Source organism: Molothrus aeneus, chromosome 6 (genome assembly GCF_037042795.1).
Source record: "Molothrus aeneus isolate 106 chromosome 6, BPBGC_Maene_1.0, whole genome shotgun sequence".
Classification (NCBI taxonomy): domain Eukaryota; kingdom Metazoa; phylum Chordata; class Aves; order Passeriformes; family Icteridae; genus Molothrus; species Molothrus aeneus.
Window position 1 is genome coordinate 45,177,308 of NC_089651.1, and position 17,156 is coordinate 45,194,463.

Genomic DNA, 17,156 nt, shown 5'->3' on the forward strand with positions numbered 1-17,156 from the left:
CAAGCTGTAATTTGCTCTACCTGAACAACGGAGTACATATAATTTGTCAATTTTATGGTACTAGCTCTAACTGGTTTAAAAATCCAAAGATTTTAGGATAAATATTTACAAAGCTAAAGCAAAGGGTCAATACAGAACATAAAAAATTGTTTATCTCATGAACATGAATTTAAGAAGACATGATGATCTGATCATAACAAAAGGAGGAAGATTAGGATAATGAAAAAGCATTTCCAAGTCTCAGCTGTCCACTGGATCTTGTACTAAATAGGAAAAGCAAATTAATCTAACCAGATGCTGCTAAGCATCCAGCCAACTTGTATAAGATACCATAGGCTAATTTAAAAGTAAACCCTCCTTCCTTCATTGAGAGCTTGATGTGAGGGAAGAGAGATATTATTAACAACTACAATTAGTCATAAATAGTTGGCCTAACAGAACCTGACTGGCAAATCCTGCACCAAGCCTTGCTTCATGGCTGGATATGGTAAAGTCCCCTGGAAGCTGAGGGAATTAGGACACCTTTTAACCAACAGACTTCTTACCTTGTTTCATGTGAAACATTTGTGTTTCCAAAATACAAAAATACAGCCAAGGGATCCACATTTGTATCGTCACAACACACACATAATTCACAATCAAAACAGGAAGAGAGGAAACTCCTCTTACAACTCAACTACACATGTAGGACAAATCAGAAGACCAGAATCACTACAGTGAAGAAAAGGTGTGTGATTGGTTTGTAATAAGAACATTTAATCAAATGCAGCATGTGTAAGATTTACATATTTATGCTTGCAGTAACTTTATCTCTCTCCATTTTTTTACTCAATTATTCAGAAATTCATCCCTCATGATAAATCAATCGTGTTCATTGCTGCAATACACTAAAAGTATTAGTTACTTAATAGAAGCAAATTATTAGAGATTTGTTATCTTATGCTTCTTGTCAGGATGTTGAACTGTTGTAAAAAGGTAAAACACAAGTAACACAAGCTTAACAAATATTAGAGATTCTACTTTGTCTACTGCAAAATCAAAACATCTCTCCATTAAAATGTTAACTAAGGGTCAGATAGGTAATGTAGTCAGGGGAATAAAAAGGCATTTAAATGTAAAAGCTCAAAGCAATTTACCAATCAGCTTAATTTTGGGGTTCCTCTTTTTAGCTTCTTTCATCAGCCACCATTCATAGCCCCGGAAGTAGTTCTCATCATTTTCATAGTGCATATGGGAGGGTTCAGTACCATCTAGGAAGGAAAGAGACAGGCAGCTCACAATTATCTTCTGTGTCATAAGCTGTTACACATCATAAAGTTTGCTGCATTGCTCATTAACATAGTATGCAAGCACGTATCTCCAACATGGTTCACAAGTTCCTTGGTGTGTATTTCAAAGCCAAAGGAGTAGTGGGAGGTAAATGCAAGATTTGCTACCCTTTTTTTCTTAGCAAAATTTTACTATTTCTATTTTGAAGGGCTTTTGCCTGCTCTTAACATCAGATGTGGTTAACTATTAGGCATTTTCTATCCCTAGCTATGATAACACTAAATCTATATTTGCTATTGTCTCATATCTTGATACTAACAGCCACTAGGAATGTTACAGCATTAAGATTAAGAGGAAGAAAAATCATTATACAAGCAAGTTATCTCTAAATCAAAAAACAAACAAAAGAAGGTTATAGTTTGTTTCTTCTGCACAAGGCCAGGGAGAGAAAAGAAAAGAACAACCACTAATTTTTTCAATTACAGGAAAGAGGCTGTGGGGTTTTTTTATTTTTACAGCAAAATATCTAGTTTATAACTTTCATGGTGCTCTGTGAGGAAACTGCAGGAAAAGATTTTGGAATTTAATGCTATTTGCTGAATTTCCTCAGGCAAAGGTGAACAAACGAGAAAGGTGCAAAAGAATCAGTGTTGCATGGGAAATCATGGCACACAAAGTCAAGTAACAACTTGTATACATGATTGCAAAAATTATGCAACTGATGTTAAATTGTACACAGAGACCTTTTCTAATGAAACTTTGTTTTAAATGAAACCTGCTGAAACAGCACATTTCATCATAGAATATGGGATTGATTTTTTTCCTTACTAACACTTGGCTATATGCAAATTTGTCAGGGACATAGAACAATTAGATTGCAAATTTAGGCTTCATATCACATTTCAAATGAACTCTGGATTGCACCTCTCAGGCCAGGAGAAGAGCTGCAGTCTCATGCATTGAGATATATGCATCTTATTGTTCTTCTTTTCAAAACTGGACCATCACACAAGTATGTGACAGTCTCCTGAGCCAGCAGTAAGAGTGTTTGAAGAGAAGACCTGTGCATGCCTCAAGACCATTCCATTCTCCCCACCCAGCAATTCATTATCAAGCTTTTAAACCCAGCACAGTACTTTTTAGTATGTTAATTTTTGAATGAAAAACAGTATCTAACTATACAAAATGCAGACATTACAGGGGGAAAAATGTGTATATATACAAATACATATATATACATACAAGTATATGTACACAACATATATATAATATATATATATATATATAAAACACCACAAAATCAAATTCTATGCTATTTATTAACTGTGTCTGATGTGGCCAGATTTACTTTAAGAAAAATACCAAAAAATACAAAAAAAAAAGATACAAGCTGTAGTCTCTGTTTCTCAGCTTTTGGTCAAAACCAGATACTAAATAGCTCCTGCTGTATGTAAATGTAGTAGATAGGCTAGGCAAATTACATCAAGACATTTTCATTTGCAATTCTTCCCAGGAAGAAAAAAAATCCTGCCTACTGCCAGCCAATGCCACTCTAGTGAAACATTGAAACATTGCAGCTAATTAAACCAAAGAAATGTAACTCTTTCTGATCAGATGCCTTTGCATTTCATGCTTTTAAGATATAAACTATCTGGTATTGCGAAACTTGTGCGTGAGAAATGCTCTGCAACTCAGAAACCTACTTCAGGGGGGAAAAAACAGAACTCATTTGCTCTAGAATGCAACCTATTAACCATATGACAGTGAGAACTGCTTCCAGAATGTAGGTGTAAATCTCTCTTGTACAAGCCATTATGGATTACTGCAGCTCAGCTATCTCCAAGCTCCCTGTGCAGCACACATTACTTACAGCATCACTGAAACAAGAAATTAATTGCTACCCATGCAAAATCCATACCTGTTGACTGTGCATCACCTCCAATCTCTACCTTGAGAATATGTAAAGATGCACCAAAATTTGGCTGTGGAAAAAAGAGAAAAACAGAATCCTGCTGTTAACAAGAAGAGTGAGATAAGTCAGTGTACAATTTTGAGCATGCTGAAAATGTAATTTTTTTACCTTTTTTAATTCACACTATAAATGTAATGAGAGATTATATAAATTTCTGCTTTTCAAAAGAAAATCTTCCAGGATAAATAGTACACTGATCTTTAAACAGTTTTATTGACTCTTGCACCATTAAGAACACTTCTCCACAACCATGCAGATTTTAAATAGGTTATGCTCAAGAAAATACTAAAGCACTACTAAAGCAGAACACAGAATATATGAGGAACACAGCAGTATTTTAATGTTATTAGAAGCCAAACTTGTTTTCTTTTTAAATCAAATTATTGAAGTCAGTATTTTTATTCTTGTTTGTAAAGTGTTACACTGCTTATGTGAAAGAGCATACAGGTCAGGAATAAACTGGAAACTACAGACAGATAGGCAAGAGAAGAAAAAACCCACCACACTGGAAAACAATTGGCTAGTCCACCATCCCCCTCCTCTGGCATCTGACTGCTGGAGCCAAATATAAAATCCAAGCTCATACAGGTGATTCTACTGCCAATATGTTCTTCCAGCCATTAGTGGCTTAAGAGTTGCTCAAGACAGAAGTTACAATTAATCATTATTTTAACAACCACTAATAAACTGGCCTCCTCCATGGAATGACCCAACTATAATTTTGGTATCTAAAAAAAATGTTTTAAGACATAAGATTGTAATTTGATTTTTAAAAAATGCTGCATACATGACATGTCTTTTTGCTTACAAGTCTGGGATTTTTGTTTGCTTTTAACAGCAAAGTAACTATTTTCAATTTACCATTTCTCTTTTTGACATTTTTTTTGTTTTAAACTTCTAACACATTTGTTCTCCCGTTCATGAAAGTTGACTGACACTAAAAGACAAGGAGAATGAGGCAAGGTACATCGCTCCCAAACATGACAGTTTAAGAGATTTTGGTAAAAGAGTACATCAAAAGTTCTTTGAAAATCATGATCTCTGTAGATTTTCTGTTACCACATCCCTAATCAGAAGATTCATATTAGTAAGACACAGCTTCAGTCTCAAAAAAAACATCAGCTTTGATTCCCCAGGCACATATTACACCTTACTCTATATCCCTGAAAATTAATTCTTTAAACTGCATGGTAAATTATTCCCCTCCAGCCATCTGGATTGCATTACTTGAAAGTGACATGACATCCTCTTCCAGCAGAGTAATTTACAGTGCCAAAAGCAAAACAAGCTATTAATGTCCAGTGCAATAATCTTACTGTATATTAAGTTGGGTAACTCTGCAGGTTACACTTGTTAACTAACACAGCCTACAAACCAGTGAACTTCCTACACCTTCTAGAGTCACTGCAGTTGTACTTGAGACTAGTTTAGAATAGATATGCTGTTACAAACCTGCAGTCTTCAGAGTCATTTTTATGGTATGTTAATCTATCTGTACTCCAAAAAAATCCAAACTGTCTCTAAGACCCCCTTGCTTCAATCACTATGAACAGCTAAACACCCCATTTTAGCCACAGAAACAACTTATGATTTAGCCCCCACAGATGATCAAATATAGAGTTAAACACATTTTTGAAAACATATTTTCAAAACATATTGTGAAAACAAAAAAGGAATTTTCACAACAATATGAAGAAACAGTCTCCTGAACAAAAACACCACCTAAAATTTAAGGTTCTGATAACAATCAGCACTAAAATAGATGCTTTACAATATGGGATTTTGTCTAATTTTAAGCAGCATAGAATATACTATAGGAGTTCCCATATTACACAGTAAGAAATTCTGCATGAAATCAATCATTATTGCAGCAGTGAAACTGACTTTACCTTGAACAGGTAATCTAAAATCTCGGAGCGGTAAGGTTCTTGGTAGTTCACCAGGAGTCTAGATGTGGCCTAAAATGGAAAGAAAACGTGAAAATGTGACACACAACTTTCAAATGTTTAACTACATCCCAGCTTTTCATTCTATGCCTTTCACAGAGCTAATAAACCTACAAAAATAATTATAGCATCAGGAACTCAGCTAAGCCCTTCGTAACTTGTTTCTAAACCTTCAGCTGTGCCATTCTGGTTTCACAGGTTGCAACTGCCTTGTACTCCAGTTACCTGGAATTTACTGAAAACAGAGTCCAAAGAGCAGAGAAACAAAAAGATCACACGGCTTTATGACAAGCAAAAGGCAGCTCCCTCCCAGCACCATTTCTCCTGCTCTACTCAAGTCTCCCTGCTTTGGCTCACCGTATGCCAAAGCAAGGGGAGCTCACAGGGCACACAGGTAGGAGGCCAAAGAAAGCATCTCAGCAGGTCGAAGAGGGGATAAAAGCTCCGGGAATCTCACGGCTCTGCTGCCTGGACCACACGAAAGACGACGGGCGGCTGTGGCTCGTCCAGCATTTTAAAACGCAGGGATTACTAAGACCCTCTACATGAAAACCCAGCCCCGCTCTCATTCACCAGCACCCAGGACACGGCTGGCCCTGGACATCCCGAAAAGCCACGGGGCAGGTGGCCGGAGGGCTGGCGCGAAGGGGAGCCCGGCTCCATCTCCCCGCAGCGGGACCACGGCCCGCACCGCTCCCCGCAGCGCCCCGCTCACGTCGTGGGGCTGTCCCCACACCCCGCCAGTCCTCAGGGCTCCCCTCCGCGACACCCTCGGCCCAAGCCACCACACGCTCCCACTGACGGGATGCCCAGCCCAGAGATCCCTTGCCGCGCCGAGGAGGGTACCAGGACCGCAGCTCACCCCGCCGCCGCTCACAGCCCCGATCCCGTCGAACTCCCTGCCCAGCCCGTTGACATCGTCCAGCACGTAGGTCGCTGCCAAGAGCGGAGCGGCTCCGACCCTGGGGGGCCCCGGGCCGCAGCTGCAGGCAAGCAGGATCGCGCCCCAGAGCAGCGCCGCGCAGCCCATCCCGGCCCAGCTCCGCTCCCGCGGCCGCCCCGGCCCCCAGCGCCTCCGCACTGCCCGGCAACGCGTTCACGTGACAGCGCCGCCCGCCAGCCCCGGGGCGGGGCGGCAGCGCCCGGCACCGCCCAGCGCCGCCGTCCTGCTCAAGGGAAAGGAGGGCGGGAAGCCTTCCCAGCCTTTATGGACAGCCCCGCCCGGCTGAAGGCTATAGCTGCCATCTTGAGAAAGGGCACGGCGAGCTGGTGAGGCGCGTGTCGCCATGCTGGAGTTGGGCACTGAGCCGCGAGTGAAGCTATTGCGGGGCCGTCCTGAGTGCGGGAAAGCCGCACGGCTGTGAGGCGAGGCGGGGTTTGTGTGAGAGCGCGGCGGGAATGGCGTTCAGTGCAGTGCGAGCAGCCGTGTCTAGGGGCTGAGTTAGGCTGTCTTTTTCGGGGCCTCTGACTCCTTTGTGGGGCCTCTGGCAAGGCACGATACTTGTTCCGGGCGAAGAACGGCATTTCCTAGTGCGTCTTTCATTCCCAGGCCCTCCCAGCACCTCGCAGCCAGTTTCCTGGTTTTGCGCCGCTCTCAGGCTGCCACCCAATGCCCTGAAGGGTGGGCACGGAGCGGCGGTGAAGGAGCACATTGCAGAGCGCCCTGTGAAGGATCTTGGGGCGCCGCAGGGGCAGATGCTGGGAGCGGCTCCAGGCCCTGCCCGCAGAGGATGCTGGCAGCGCCGCGCCCTGCCCGGGGAATCCCAGCTGGCTCCAGTTAGATCCGCAACTCCATCAGCAGGGGGGATCCCCAGAGAGGGATGCTGAAAGTTGGGGTTAAATTATGATGGGCTGAACGTGCCGGTTTGCGCCTTCAGGGGTGCGCTGTAGGGCAGCCGCGTGGAAATGAGAGCAGCCGAGGTGGTGCTGAGCCGCACGCCAAAGATTTCCGCGAGGATTGCCGGGGATTGCCCTCACACTCCAGCTCATACAAGCCTGCGGCTCGGAGGAAAAGTAACCCGGAGATCGGCGATCAGCTTGATTATCGTAATGGGGATCTCTCTTGTCTGTTGACCTCAGTATTTCATAAGAGATGCTTCATATGCCTAAAGGAGGGATGAGCCATGAGGAGATGCAGTGGCTAAAGCCCTGCGTTGTGCAAGAGCTGTGAAAAACCCCGGTTTTGCACGCATTCTAACCATAAAGAATGCTGTTATTCGAGCCTCGGTCACTCCTGTTGTCACTGTGTCGCTGCCACTCATTGAGGGATCTAATGTCTCAGTGATGACATTACCTGACTGACGTTTCCTGTTTATTTCTTTTTAAATAACAATACCGAGCACTCACAAAACATTTTGCACTTTACAGCAATATCGAGTATTCGCTAATGAGTCTGCTCACACCCAAATGAGCTATATGACACCATTATTACATGCAGACAGTCAGAATGACTTCCTCAGGGGTATTGTGAGTCAGTGCCAGAGGTAGCATTATGCTCCTGGTCCTATTTCACATTCATTCAGCAGACTGTAGAGCTTTGCACACCTGGAAGGTTTGCAAAACCATTATGAATTATTAATTGATTCATTTTGATAGTTTAATTGATTACTGCATCATTTTATTTCATGTAAAAGGCTTCAGCTGGGAAATTCAGTCTCTTATTCACTCATGAGATCCTGAAATTGTCAGTTTTCAAAACTCATATTTGCAATCCTGTGATGTGCTGGTGCCCACCCTTTTCAGTTGGTACAGAAACCAACTGTTTTGATGGAAGGATAAGTATATTTTGGTGTGACTCTGTCAACTTTCATTCTGCATCTTGACCTTGTGTTGAACCATTTTTTTCTTTACACTGAAAGGAATGAGAAGGAGGTGTCTACAAACTGTGGGCCAGATATGGAGAGGTGAAGGAAGCGGTGGGGGGGAACCATGAATTCCATAAGAATTCCACTAATTGACACAGACTTACTCAAGACTGTCCTACATGTCTGGATTTAGAGAAAAAGAACAGAGACACAAGGAAAAAGAAAAACGAGGGGGGTATACATTAGAAGGGGGTATTACACATTTTAGGAAGTCTGTACCTCCCAAGTGCCTCAGCCAATGAGGAAAGAGAGAGGGAAATATGGCCAGAAAATTAGGATAAAAAGGATGATGCGCTTGCTGTATCCCCTAACAATTTTGAGAGATCCCATGAGGAATGCCCTATGATCTCTTCCTTTATTGAAATAAAGTTACAGAACTCCTCTGTCTTCTTTTTGGACATAAACCTCTGATGTTTGTGGATTAATTTTCCTGACAACACCTTTGTTAATGGACCCTTTGTAAACTCAAATTTAAACAATAAACTTATTGAGGACTTACTCATTGCTTCTTTTCTAGATAAGATTGTTTTCCACTGTTAATGCTTTTCTGTTTTAGGGTTGGGGTATTATGCTGATAATACCTGTTGGTTTAAGGATGACTGATCTAAGATACTGTGTATGTTCAGATCTCAGAAAAACCCTGGAAAATTGTGCTGCTTACATCAGAAATGAATTTTTTGCATATGGACACAATTAAGAATTTCTTTTAATATACAGGTTTACTTCTAAAATGCATAAAAGGCATTATCTCCTCTCTTGCTTCCTTTGATCTTTTGATTCTGCTGTCATCACAGCAAAGAACTGTAGAGATGTTCCAATTTTGTTTCTCTATTTCTAATAATTATAAGAAGTGTTTTTTCTTTAGCAAAGTATAGGAATGCTCAACAAAACACCAGAACCAGCATACTGGACACTTAGTACGTACAATGTTAGGAAAAAGCACATGGAAAGTGATGAAACAGGTCTTCATGTGATGACTTTTCTCTCAGTGAAAATGAAGGTGTGACTGAAATTTATTTTAGAAATTTATCTAAGCAAGTGCTCTTCCATTCACCAGACAGGAAGGCAGTGAAAATGAAGGTGTGACTGAAATTTATTCTAGAAATTTATCTAAGCAAGTTTTCTTCCATTCACCAGACAGCTATTATAACAGTTTGAGAATGGCCACAAGTGTTGGATAATTTAGGTTTCATGTAACAGTCAGATCAGTAAAAAACTGTGGATGAAAAGGTCACACAGACTGGAAAAAGGGAACCAAATCTCTGCATGCAGTGGTTAAATATTATGGAGCTGCCTGGTATTCTCAAGGAAGTCAGTATGCCCCTATTTTAGAACTTTTCAATTTGTTCTCTTTCATTTCTCCTTAGCATCTGAATCATCAAACGATAGTTTTGGTGTTACTCAACAGAGGGACATTTCAAGTGAAATTGTACCTACTTTCTTAAAGCAGAATTGTATTGTTCCAAACAGAATTTAAGAAGAAATACAATAAATTATTCTGATCACAGAGAGGGAAAAGAACCGTGCTCGTGTAACAACTTTCCACCAGTCTAATTGAATAGAATTATCTTTTAAAAGAATCACTCTCCTGAAAACTGCATCCAACCTCAGAGTCAGTTTATATAAAAATATGTAAATTTGTAACCTGTCACCATGCATGAAATGCTCTTATCCTTTGTTAACTAGAACTATTCATGAAATAAATTCTGAAATAAAGTATTCATGAAATAAATTCTGAAAATACTTAATTCTTTTTTCCACAAACTCCTAAAGTCATTGTAAAACATTTTTGAGCTCTTCTTAGGTGGATTCTTATTTGATTCTGTGATCAGTTTGTAGGGAAAGGCAGGTGAGGTCCTTCAGTCAACAAAAATCATACACATTTTGAACTTATAGAAGTAAACACAAATCAAACACAGCGTTTTATTTCTGTGGATTGGATTCTCTGCAGAACATAATGTCTCCTAGATAAGGAGTGTATAATGTACTATGCTCATATAATTAGGCAATATTTTAAATGAAACTTTTATGAAGTCTCTAAAAGTATTCCTGTATCTACTGAGGTTGCTTCCCATCCTTTGTTCATCATCTTTTTTTCTCATGGGTAAGCCTAGATCAACAAGGAATTGGGGGCAGAAAGAAAGAAAAAAAAGGAAGCAAAACCAAGAGATCTGTGAAGTGCTGCCTGTTTATCTACGAGCCGCTTCCTGTCTCTGTATCTGATCAAGCAGAAGCAGACACTTTTCTTAGAAGCAGATGCGGGTTACACTGCCGATGGCATAACGGGAACCGCTCCGCGGGGACACGTGGCGGCCAAGGTGAGTGCTCAGGAGCCTGGGACAGGTTTCAACATTCTGGGACAAGTTTCAGCCTGGCTCTCCCTAATGGGATGCTGACATCAAACATCTGAAAAAAGGGACAGGAAAGGGGCTGGAAAAGGTTGCTGTGGGAGAAGGGTTATTTCAATCCCAGCACAACCAAAACATGAGACTGAGGCAAAAGACCTCAAAAGATTGAATTAGGAAAGACATGCCTAGGATTACGAAAGAAAACTTGATTAATTGTTTGTTGTAATAGCATTGTCATAATCAAACTACTGTTGATTACAAAAGGGGGAAGAATGGAGAAGAACTGTATTTGGGGGTGAATTTTCAACACTCTGAGCTGTCCCATCACTGCAAAATGTGCCTCAGGCCTCACAGAGGGTTTCAGTAAGTGTAATTAGTGTTTTCCAGTGTTTTCAGACACTGAATATGCAAAATGCTTAAAACATAGCAGAAAAAGAAGCTCTGGTAAAAGTAGATTCTTTGAATGCCATGTATCACATATGTGAAAAATATTGTACGTCTTTCTGTATGCATAGAGGAAAACATGATGCACTTAATGATAGAGCAAAATAATACTTGCCTGCATGGCCTACATTCTAAAAAATGTGGGGGGTTTTTACCAATTTTCTAATATTTTCTATTTTCTATTTTCTAAATAAACATTTAGTGAATGTTTATTCTCAATGAAACAGTCTGTAAAGTATATCTTTAAAAGGCTGAGCTCTTTTAGACCTGTTTGAGTCTCTACAGAATCTCATGGAGACCTGTGGGTGAAATTTAATGTTGCATGAGGAAAATTGCTGTTCATTTTAAGCAAAAAAGGCCATGTTTCTGAAAGGCGTATTTCAGCTCGCCTAAACTGTGAAGTTTTTCAGAAATGAGATGTAAGATCTGCTCATTAGGTAAAAAGAATTAGCTATGGAATATCCCCTGTACTTGAAGAACTCAACTTGGCAATAGAACTTATTTTGAGAACACAAAGCAATCTACTTTGTTAAAACTGCTTAAAGAGAAAAAAGAAAACAATTTATCTTTCCATCTTATGATTGATATACAGTATCACCAGTATAGCAGCTACTGCAGTAGCTCACACAGCATTGTTCATTTCTTCCCTTACAAGGTTTTTCACAGATAGGAGTATGGAATGTCCTTTTGTATTTAAGCTTACGAAAGTTTAACTTTGTGCTTTGCAGCTTTCAAAATGTCATAAATGGAGAGACCACATAAAGCTCTCTGTGAACCTGAAGGAGATACTGTAGAAATGTGTTGATACCAATACAGTGTATAATGACTACTTTTCACTAAAAAATCTCACAGGGTTCCTTTACAGGCTTGTTTGCATACAGTACTTGAAGCATAACATTTGCTAGTCCATTTCTCTAAATTTTTTGTCTTAGTGACTCTTCAGAAATCCTGTACAGTAGGTTTTCTATAGCAAAATGACAGGGTCAGGAACTATGGTAATAATTGAATAATGTGTCTAAAAGAAAAAATTACTGTTAAGAATTTTTATATTTTTTTATTTGAAACATCACGTACCAAAACAAGTCTGTAAAATAAGTCACAAGTATATGGAATTAGTCACAGTAGGTTTGGACCATGAAAGTGAAACCATTAGACCATATCATTAAACCAAAATTCCTTGACAGTTAAAAAAAGTATATAATTGGGGAAAATAATCAAATGTTGTTTTTTAGGATAGCTGTAAGCCAATACCATCCTCCTAGGCAAAGCCAGCAGGTGTGCTCAGTAGCAGAGAGAAAACCTGGGAATGCTTCAGATCATGCATTCAGGTAAGAAAAAATCGTCTTGCATTAAAAAGTCCTAATTATGAAAAAAGCAACTCAGCAAGAAAGTGTGATATGGACTACTTCCTCTGAAATAAGGCCCCAAGTTATCTGAGTGAAATGTTTTGTAATCAGGACAAAGTGGTGCTTTCTGCTTTCATATTTCTGTGCAAGAAACTGCTGCATGCCTTGTGGTAGGCTTCATTTGCTGGCTCTTTGACACATTTAAGTACAGGTCATCAATACGTGCCAGAATGACACACTTCTGGTTATTGCCATCATTGCAAGCATGTCCTCCTGTAAGTACCATCAATGTGTCATCAAAGTTCAACATGGATTACCTGGCAATGCTGCACAGCCTCCAGGGCTGTGTTCAAAGGAACTAAGGAACATACCGGTTAAGAAGAAAAGAAAGCAATGGGGTACAGTGACTTGTGATTATGAAGGACAGAAAAAACTTTCTGAGGTGAAAATTTTCATGTAGTCTCAACTCACTTCTTTGAATTTCATTTTTAGTGTCCCAGCCTGCCACTAGCCAATGACACTTTCAGATATTAGTTCCTTAAGGCAGATGGCAGAAGAGCAAAGCAAAGTCTTGCCCCAAAAAACGTGGTTTATTCAGATAAGAGCAATATAAGAAGTGGTTTACCTTATCATCAGTAAGATCAACAGAGTGAAATTCTTCGAAACAATGAGCTAAAATGAAAAAGCTGAAAAAAATCCAAGTGGTATGAGGAAACTGGCATGTTGGTTTAAGAGTAGATACAAAAGAATCTGTTGTGGGTAATAAGAGAGAAGTTGGGAGCTTACAAATATGGTGAGTCTGTAATACAAGTTGACAAAAGAGAAAGAGTTTATGGGGGAGGGAGAAGGAATTCCAATTTCTCAGTCATGAGACCAGGAAACACTGCCTCATACACTTGCTGCATTACACACATGCTTCTGAAAGGGCATGTTTCCCTCTTAGACATGAAGAGACCTGTCACAGGAAAAGAGATGCTAAAGTGTGATTAGGAGAAGAGGTAGGTATTTTATCTTTGATTCATCTGGTCTGTCTGCATACATTTGATTTCTCTTTGGTGAGAAGTGGGTCACAAAACCCTGGGATCCAATTTCTGGAGCTAGATTTTTATTTTGTGATACTTACCTGTACTGATAAGCTTACAATGCCTTATTTACTGTGTGGTTTTATGAAACCAAGCTGAAATACAGACATCTTATGCTTGTCTTAAATATAGACACTGCATTTTTTTAAATTAGTCATCATGTTGATGAGGTTCCTCAATGGACCAAATTGGCAAGTCCTTCTCAAGAAGTTTCTTTGGCTTTCAAGCTTGTGAATGAGTTTAGCTCTAGCTGATAATTTAGGCAACTTGATCAAATAAGGCAGTGGCAGGTAAAATTCAGTATGTGTTTTCTGGGTAGTTTTGTCATTGCTCCTTTTTTTAATGAATAATAATGAAAGAGGCTTTTTTGTGGACAAGAGCTCTGTATAATAACCTCTCAGCGCAGACAATAAACCTGGTTTGGATTTTTCTGATAAACCCACAAACACATCCAACCTATAAATGGCTGATTTTTTCTTACCACATGGTAAAGTTTTGGCACACAAGATGTGTTGCATTGGAGTTCTTTCCCACGTGATAACAGTTGTAGATGTGCTGTCTTGCAACCTACTCGTTCTTCAGCCTCTTCTCCTCTGCTGCAGGCTCAAAGCACAGGTCAGCTAGCACAGCAGTCTCTCAAGCAGTTAGTATATTTGGCAGTATAGCTGGTCTGCAACCAATATTTTCCATTCCTGTATTTCCTGAACATAACAATTAGTTCTCTAGAGAAGGAAACTGCCAAGTGTCAGAGCTCTGATACTATCAGTGAGTACCAGCTGTCTCACAACTACAGTTGTACACCCTTTCTTACCCTTTCTTCACCCTTTCTAAAGGTCAGCTCTTCTATGTGTTCCTAAGGCTCACACACACAACACCTCCAGTCCCACTGCTTTAGTCAGGGCTGCCATTTTAATGATATTTCATATTGAAGATGTTGATAACCACAGTCCTGGAATTGACGGAGAAAAATTTAATTGCTAATGGCTGTATGAGCTCGTGCATCACAGCTGCAATTTTTAGAAGGGAGAAGTGTTAATGATAAACTCTGCTCAGTCTCCACCTCACGTGTTCAAAGGGACACCCAGCAGATTGTCATGTGCATGCAGGAACCCAGTAGCCTGGCAGGTTTCACACGAGGGTTTTGGTACATGCAGTGAGTCTTGCTGGAACAGCACACTTGATGGCAAGTTTGTGTGGGATCACATACAAAGGAGGAGAGAGGAAGCAAGGATGTGTGAGGATGCAAACAAGACAAGAGTGATTTGCAATACAGAAAGATACTAGACACACATTTTCCCCTTCTGAGCAGATCCCAACATCCAGTGGTACCTGAACCCCTGTATTTCTATCCTCGTCTCTCCATTGCCTTAGGGGGAGGAGGTTGTTTGAAATAAGAAATCTGCCATATTCATATGCCCAAAGCTATGATTACCATAATAATTGAAAGCGCACATCTGTTATTTTGTTTGTGGTCCACTTTCTGATCTCCTTTAACTCTCCCAGCATTGCAGGACAGCACCCCACTCCTAGAAGAAGTATCTTAACTACTCATCCTACTTCTGCTGTGGAAGCTTTCAAGTGACTTTGACAACCTTAGATTTTGGGTTCCTCTTCCTATGCATTCCTAATTCCAGGGGTAGTAACATCCTCTGATCTCATAAAAATAGTTTCTTTCTTCTAGGAAAAAAAAAAACAAAACAAAACCAAAAACACACCAAGAATCCCATAAAAACAACAGAAATGTAATAGCTCACATTTTTCCTTTTTGGTAGCAGATGGCTGGAATCTTGTCAATCAGGTCCTGAAGAACTAACAGATGACAACCCATCAGACCACAACAGGGGGTTTTATTGCACCCAGGCTGGAATTATCTCAAGGGTGCCACCAGGGTGGACAATGAACAACAGCACTGCATGCCATGATGATCACACCCTGGATAAGTATTTGTTTCCATTTGTGTACAGCATTGTGATGATGATCAGTATTCCCATCAACTGCATATCCCTCTATGCATCTTGCATTCAGGTGAGGAAAAAGAATGAGTTAGCAGTCTACATCTTTAGCCTGTCCCTGGCTGACCTTTTGTACTCCTTGATTCTGCCTCTGTGGATTGATTATGCCTGGCATGGAGATGACTGGAGGCTCTCTGCCTTGCTTTGTCAGATTTTTGCCTTCCTTACGTATATGAATTTCTACACCAGCACTGCGTTCCTTGCTTGCATCTCTCTTGACAGGTACCTGGCATTAGTTCACCCCTTGAAGCTCCAGTACTTGCGCACAAGAAGATTTTCATTGATTGTCAGCACAATTGTTTGGCTTCTGGAAAGCATCTTTAATTCAGTCATATTGGTGAAAAAAGAAGTATTCAATGATCCTTGCAATTTCACTAATCATACATTATGCTATGATAGCTACCCCCTGGAAGGGTGGCAGGCGAACATAAATTTATTCCGGATATGCTCAGGATACTTGGTCCCTTTGATAATCATTCTGTTTTGCTACCATAAAATCTACCAAGTAGTGAGGTGCAACCAAGCCACAGTAGATGAAGAAAAGAAAAAAGTGAAAAAACTTATTGTGAACATCACAGTTAGTTTCATTGTTTGCTTCACTCCTTATCATGTTGTACTGCTTATCCGCAGCATCAAAGAACCTTCCACCTCTGACCCACATATTTTGTTGCTGCTGTATAAGGTTTACAGAATCACACAGGCCTTAACAAGTTTGAATTGCATCGCAGATCCCATTCTGTACTGCTTTGTGAGTGAAACTGCACGGACAGAGATAGTGAATTTGCTCAGGTATTGCTTGTGCCTACGAAAGCATGGGGAAGACCAAGTGAAAGGACATGCTCTGTACAGTTCTGCTACAAAAAACACTGCACTGGTCACCTACAGAAGTTCCTGTGAAACACAGACTGTCAAAATTTCCTAATGAGCACATGCAAATGAAAACTGGATAACCTAAAAGGAAAAGAAAGAAAAATTGTTCTCTAAGGAACTTGTGTAGCTAGGAAATGCCCCAAAAGTCAGAGATACCATTCTAAGCAAAACCAGTAGCTGGAGCCAATAAGAACTTACTCTAGGGTCAATGAAATCAATGGACTATCAACACCTATCTTGAAATCACATGTGGTATATAAATCAGTGACAACAGACAAATGCACAGTCAAGAAGGATGGCTGTGACATGCTGACAGAATTACTGAGGATCTCCCACAGAACTGTCTCCTGTGGCAGCTTGCTAGCCAGCCTGCTGCAATACTAAGCTGGAGGAAGGCTGAAGTCCTCTCTGTCCTGAATAGCAAAGGACCAGACAGAGGAAGTGTGGTAAATTTCATGTTGTTATTTATGCTGCTATGAAGGTTCTTGTGTTTCTTTAAAGACCCCAATTCTCCTTTAGCATACCCCTGAGATCAGATACTTCTTAAAATTGTTTACCCTGCTGTATACAGACATTTACCTGCACTGAAGCTTTTGTTTTTCTTGAAAAATATATGTCCTAATATTTAGCTGTATGTCATGCAGTTTTATTACAATACCAGTATTGGATTTCAGATAGTTGAAGATTCATTAATTCAAGTGCCTATAAAGAAGTGAATTCTAGCCACCAGTGTTTTAATTTGGATGAAATGTTTCTTGATACATGCAGGGGAGGAAGAGAAGGATAGAAAGGTGAGGTTTCACATTTCAGCAATGTAAAGGGCCAGCCTTCAGAGTTGCTTATTGTGACTGAAATCTGGAGTGTGGTTCCGTTTTCCTACTCAATAGAGTAAGGTTTGTATCCATTTACTTAACTGCACATGGAGGCCTCAGCTAGAGGTTCCAGGGCTCTCAGTCTGGCAGTTTTAAAAAAATGAAATGAGCCAGCCAGCAATACTGGCAAA

The 17,156-nt window shown here is 40.4% G+C and overlaps 2 protein-coding genes across 2 annotated transcripts in view; one reads left to right on the forward strand and one right to left on the reverse strand.

Annotated features, from left to right (window-relative positions):
- Window positions 1–6,475, reverse strand: part of GALC (galactosylceramidase) — a 31,604-nt gene extending 25,129 nt beyond the window's left edge. The window contains 6 exon segments of the mRNA XM_066552044.1: window positions 1,137–1,250; window positions 3,188–3,251; window positions 5,131–5,199; window positions 6,050–6,249; window positions 6,252–6,345; window positions 6,347–6,475. Of these exon segments, the coding sequence (XP_066408141.1) occupies window positions 1,137–1,250; window positions 3,188–3,251; window positions 5,131–5,199; window positions 6,050–6,249; window positions 6,252–6,345; window positions 6,347–6,475 (670 nt within the window).
- Window positions 6,476–10,340: 3,865 nt separating this feature from the next.
- Window positions 10,341–16,412, forward strand: GPR65 (G protein-coupled receptor 65). The gene is made up of 3 exons (XM_066552045.1): window positions 10,341–10,369; window positions 12,076–12,171; window positions 15,047–16,412. The coding sequence occupies exon 3, from the start codon at window positions 15,168–15,170 to the stop codon at window positions 16,203–16,205; it is 1,038 nt and encodes a 345-aa protein (XP_066408142.1). The 5' UTR covers window positions 10,341–10,369; window positions 12,076–12,171; window positions 15,047–15,167; the 3' UTR covers window positions 16,206–16,412.
- Window positions 16,413–17,156: the final 744 nt, after the last annotated feature.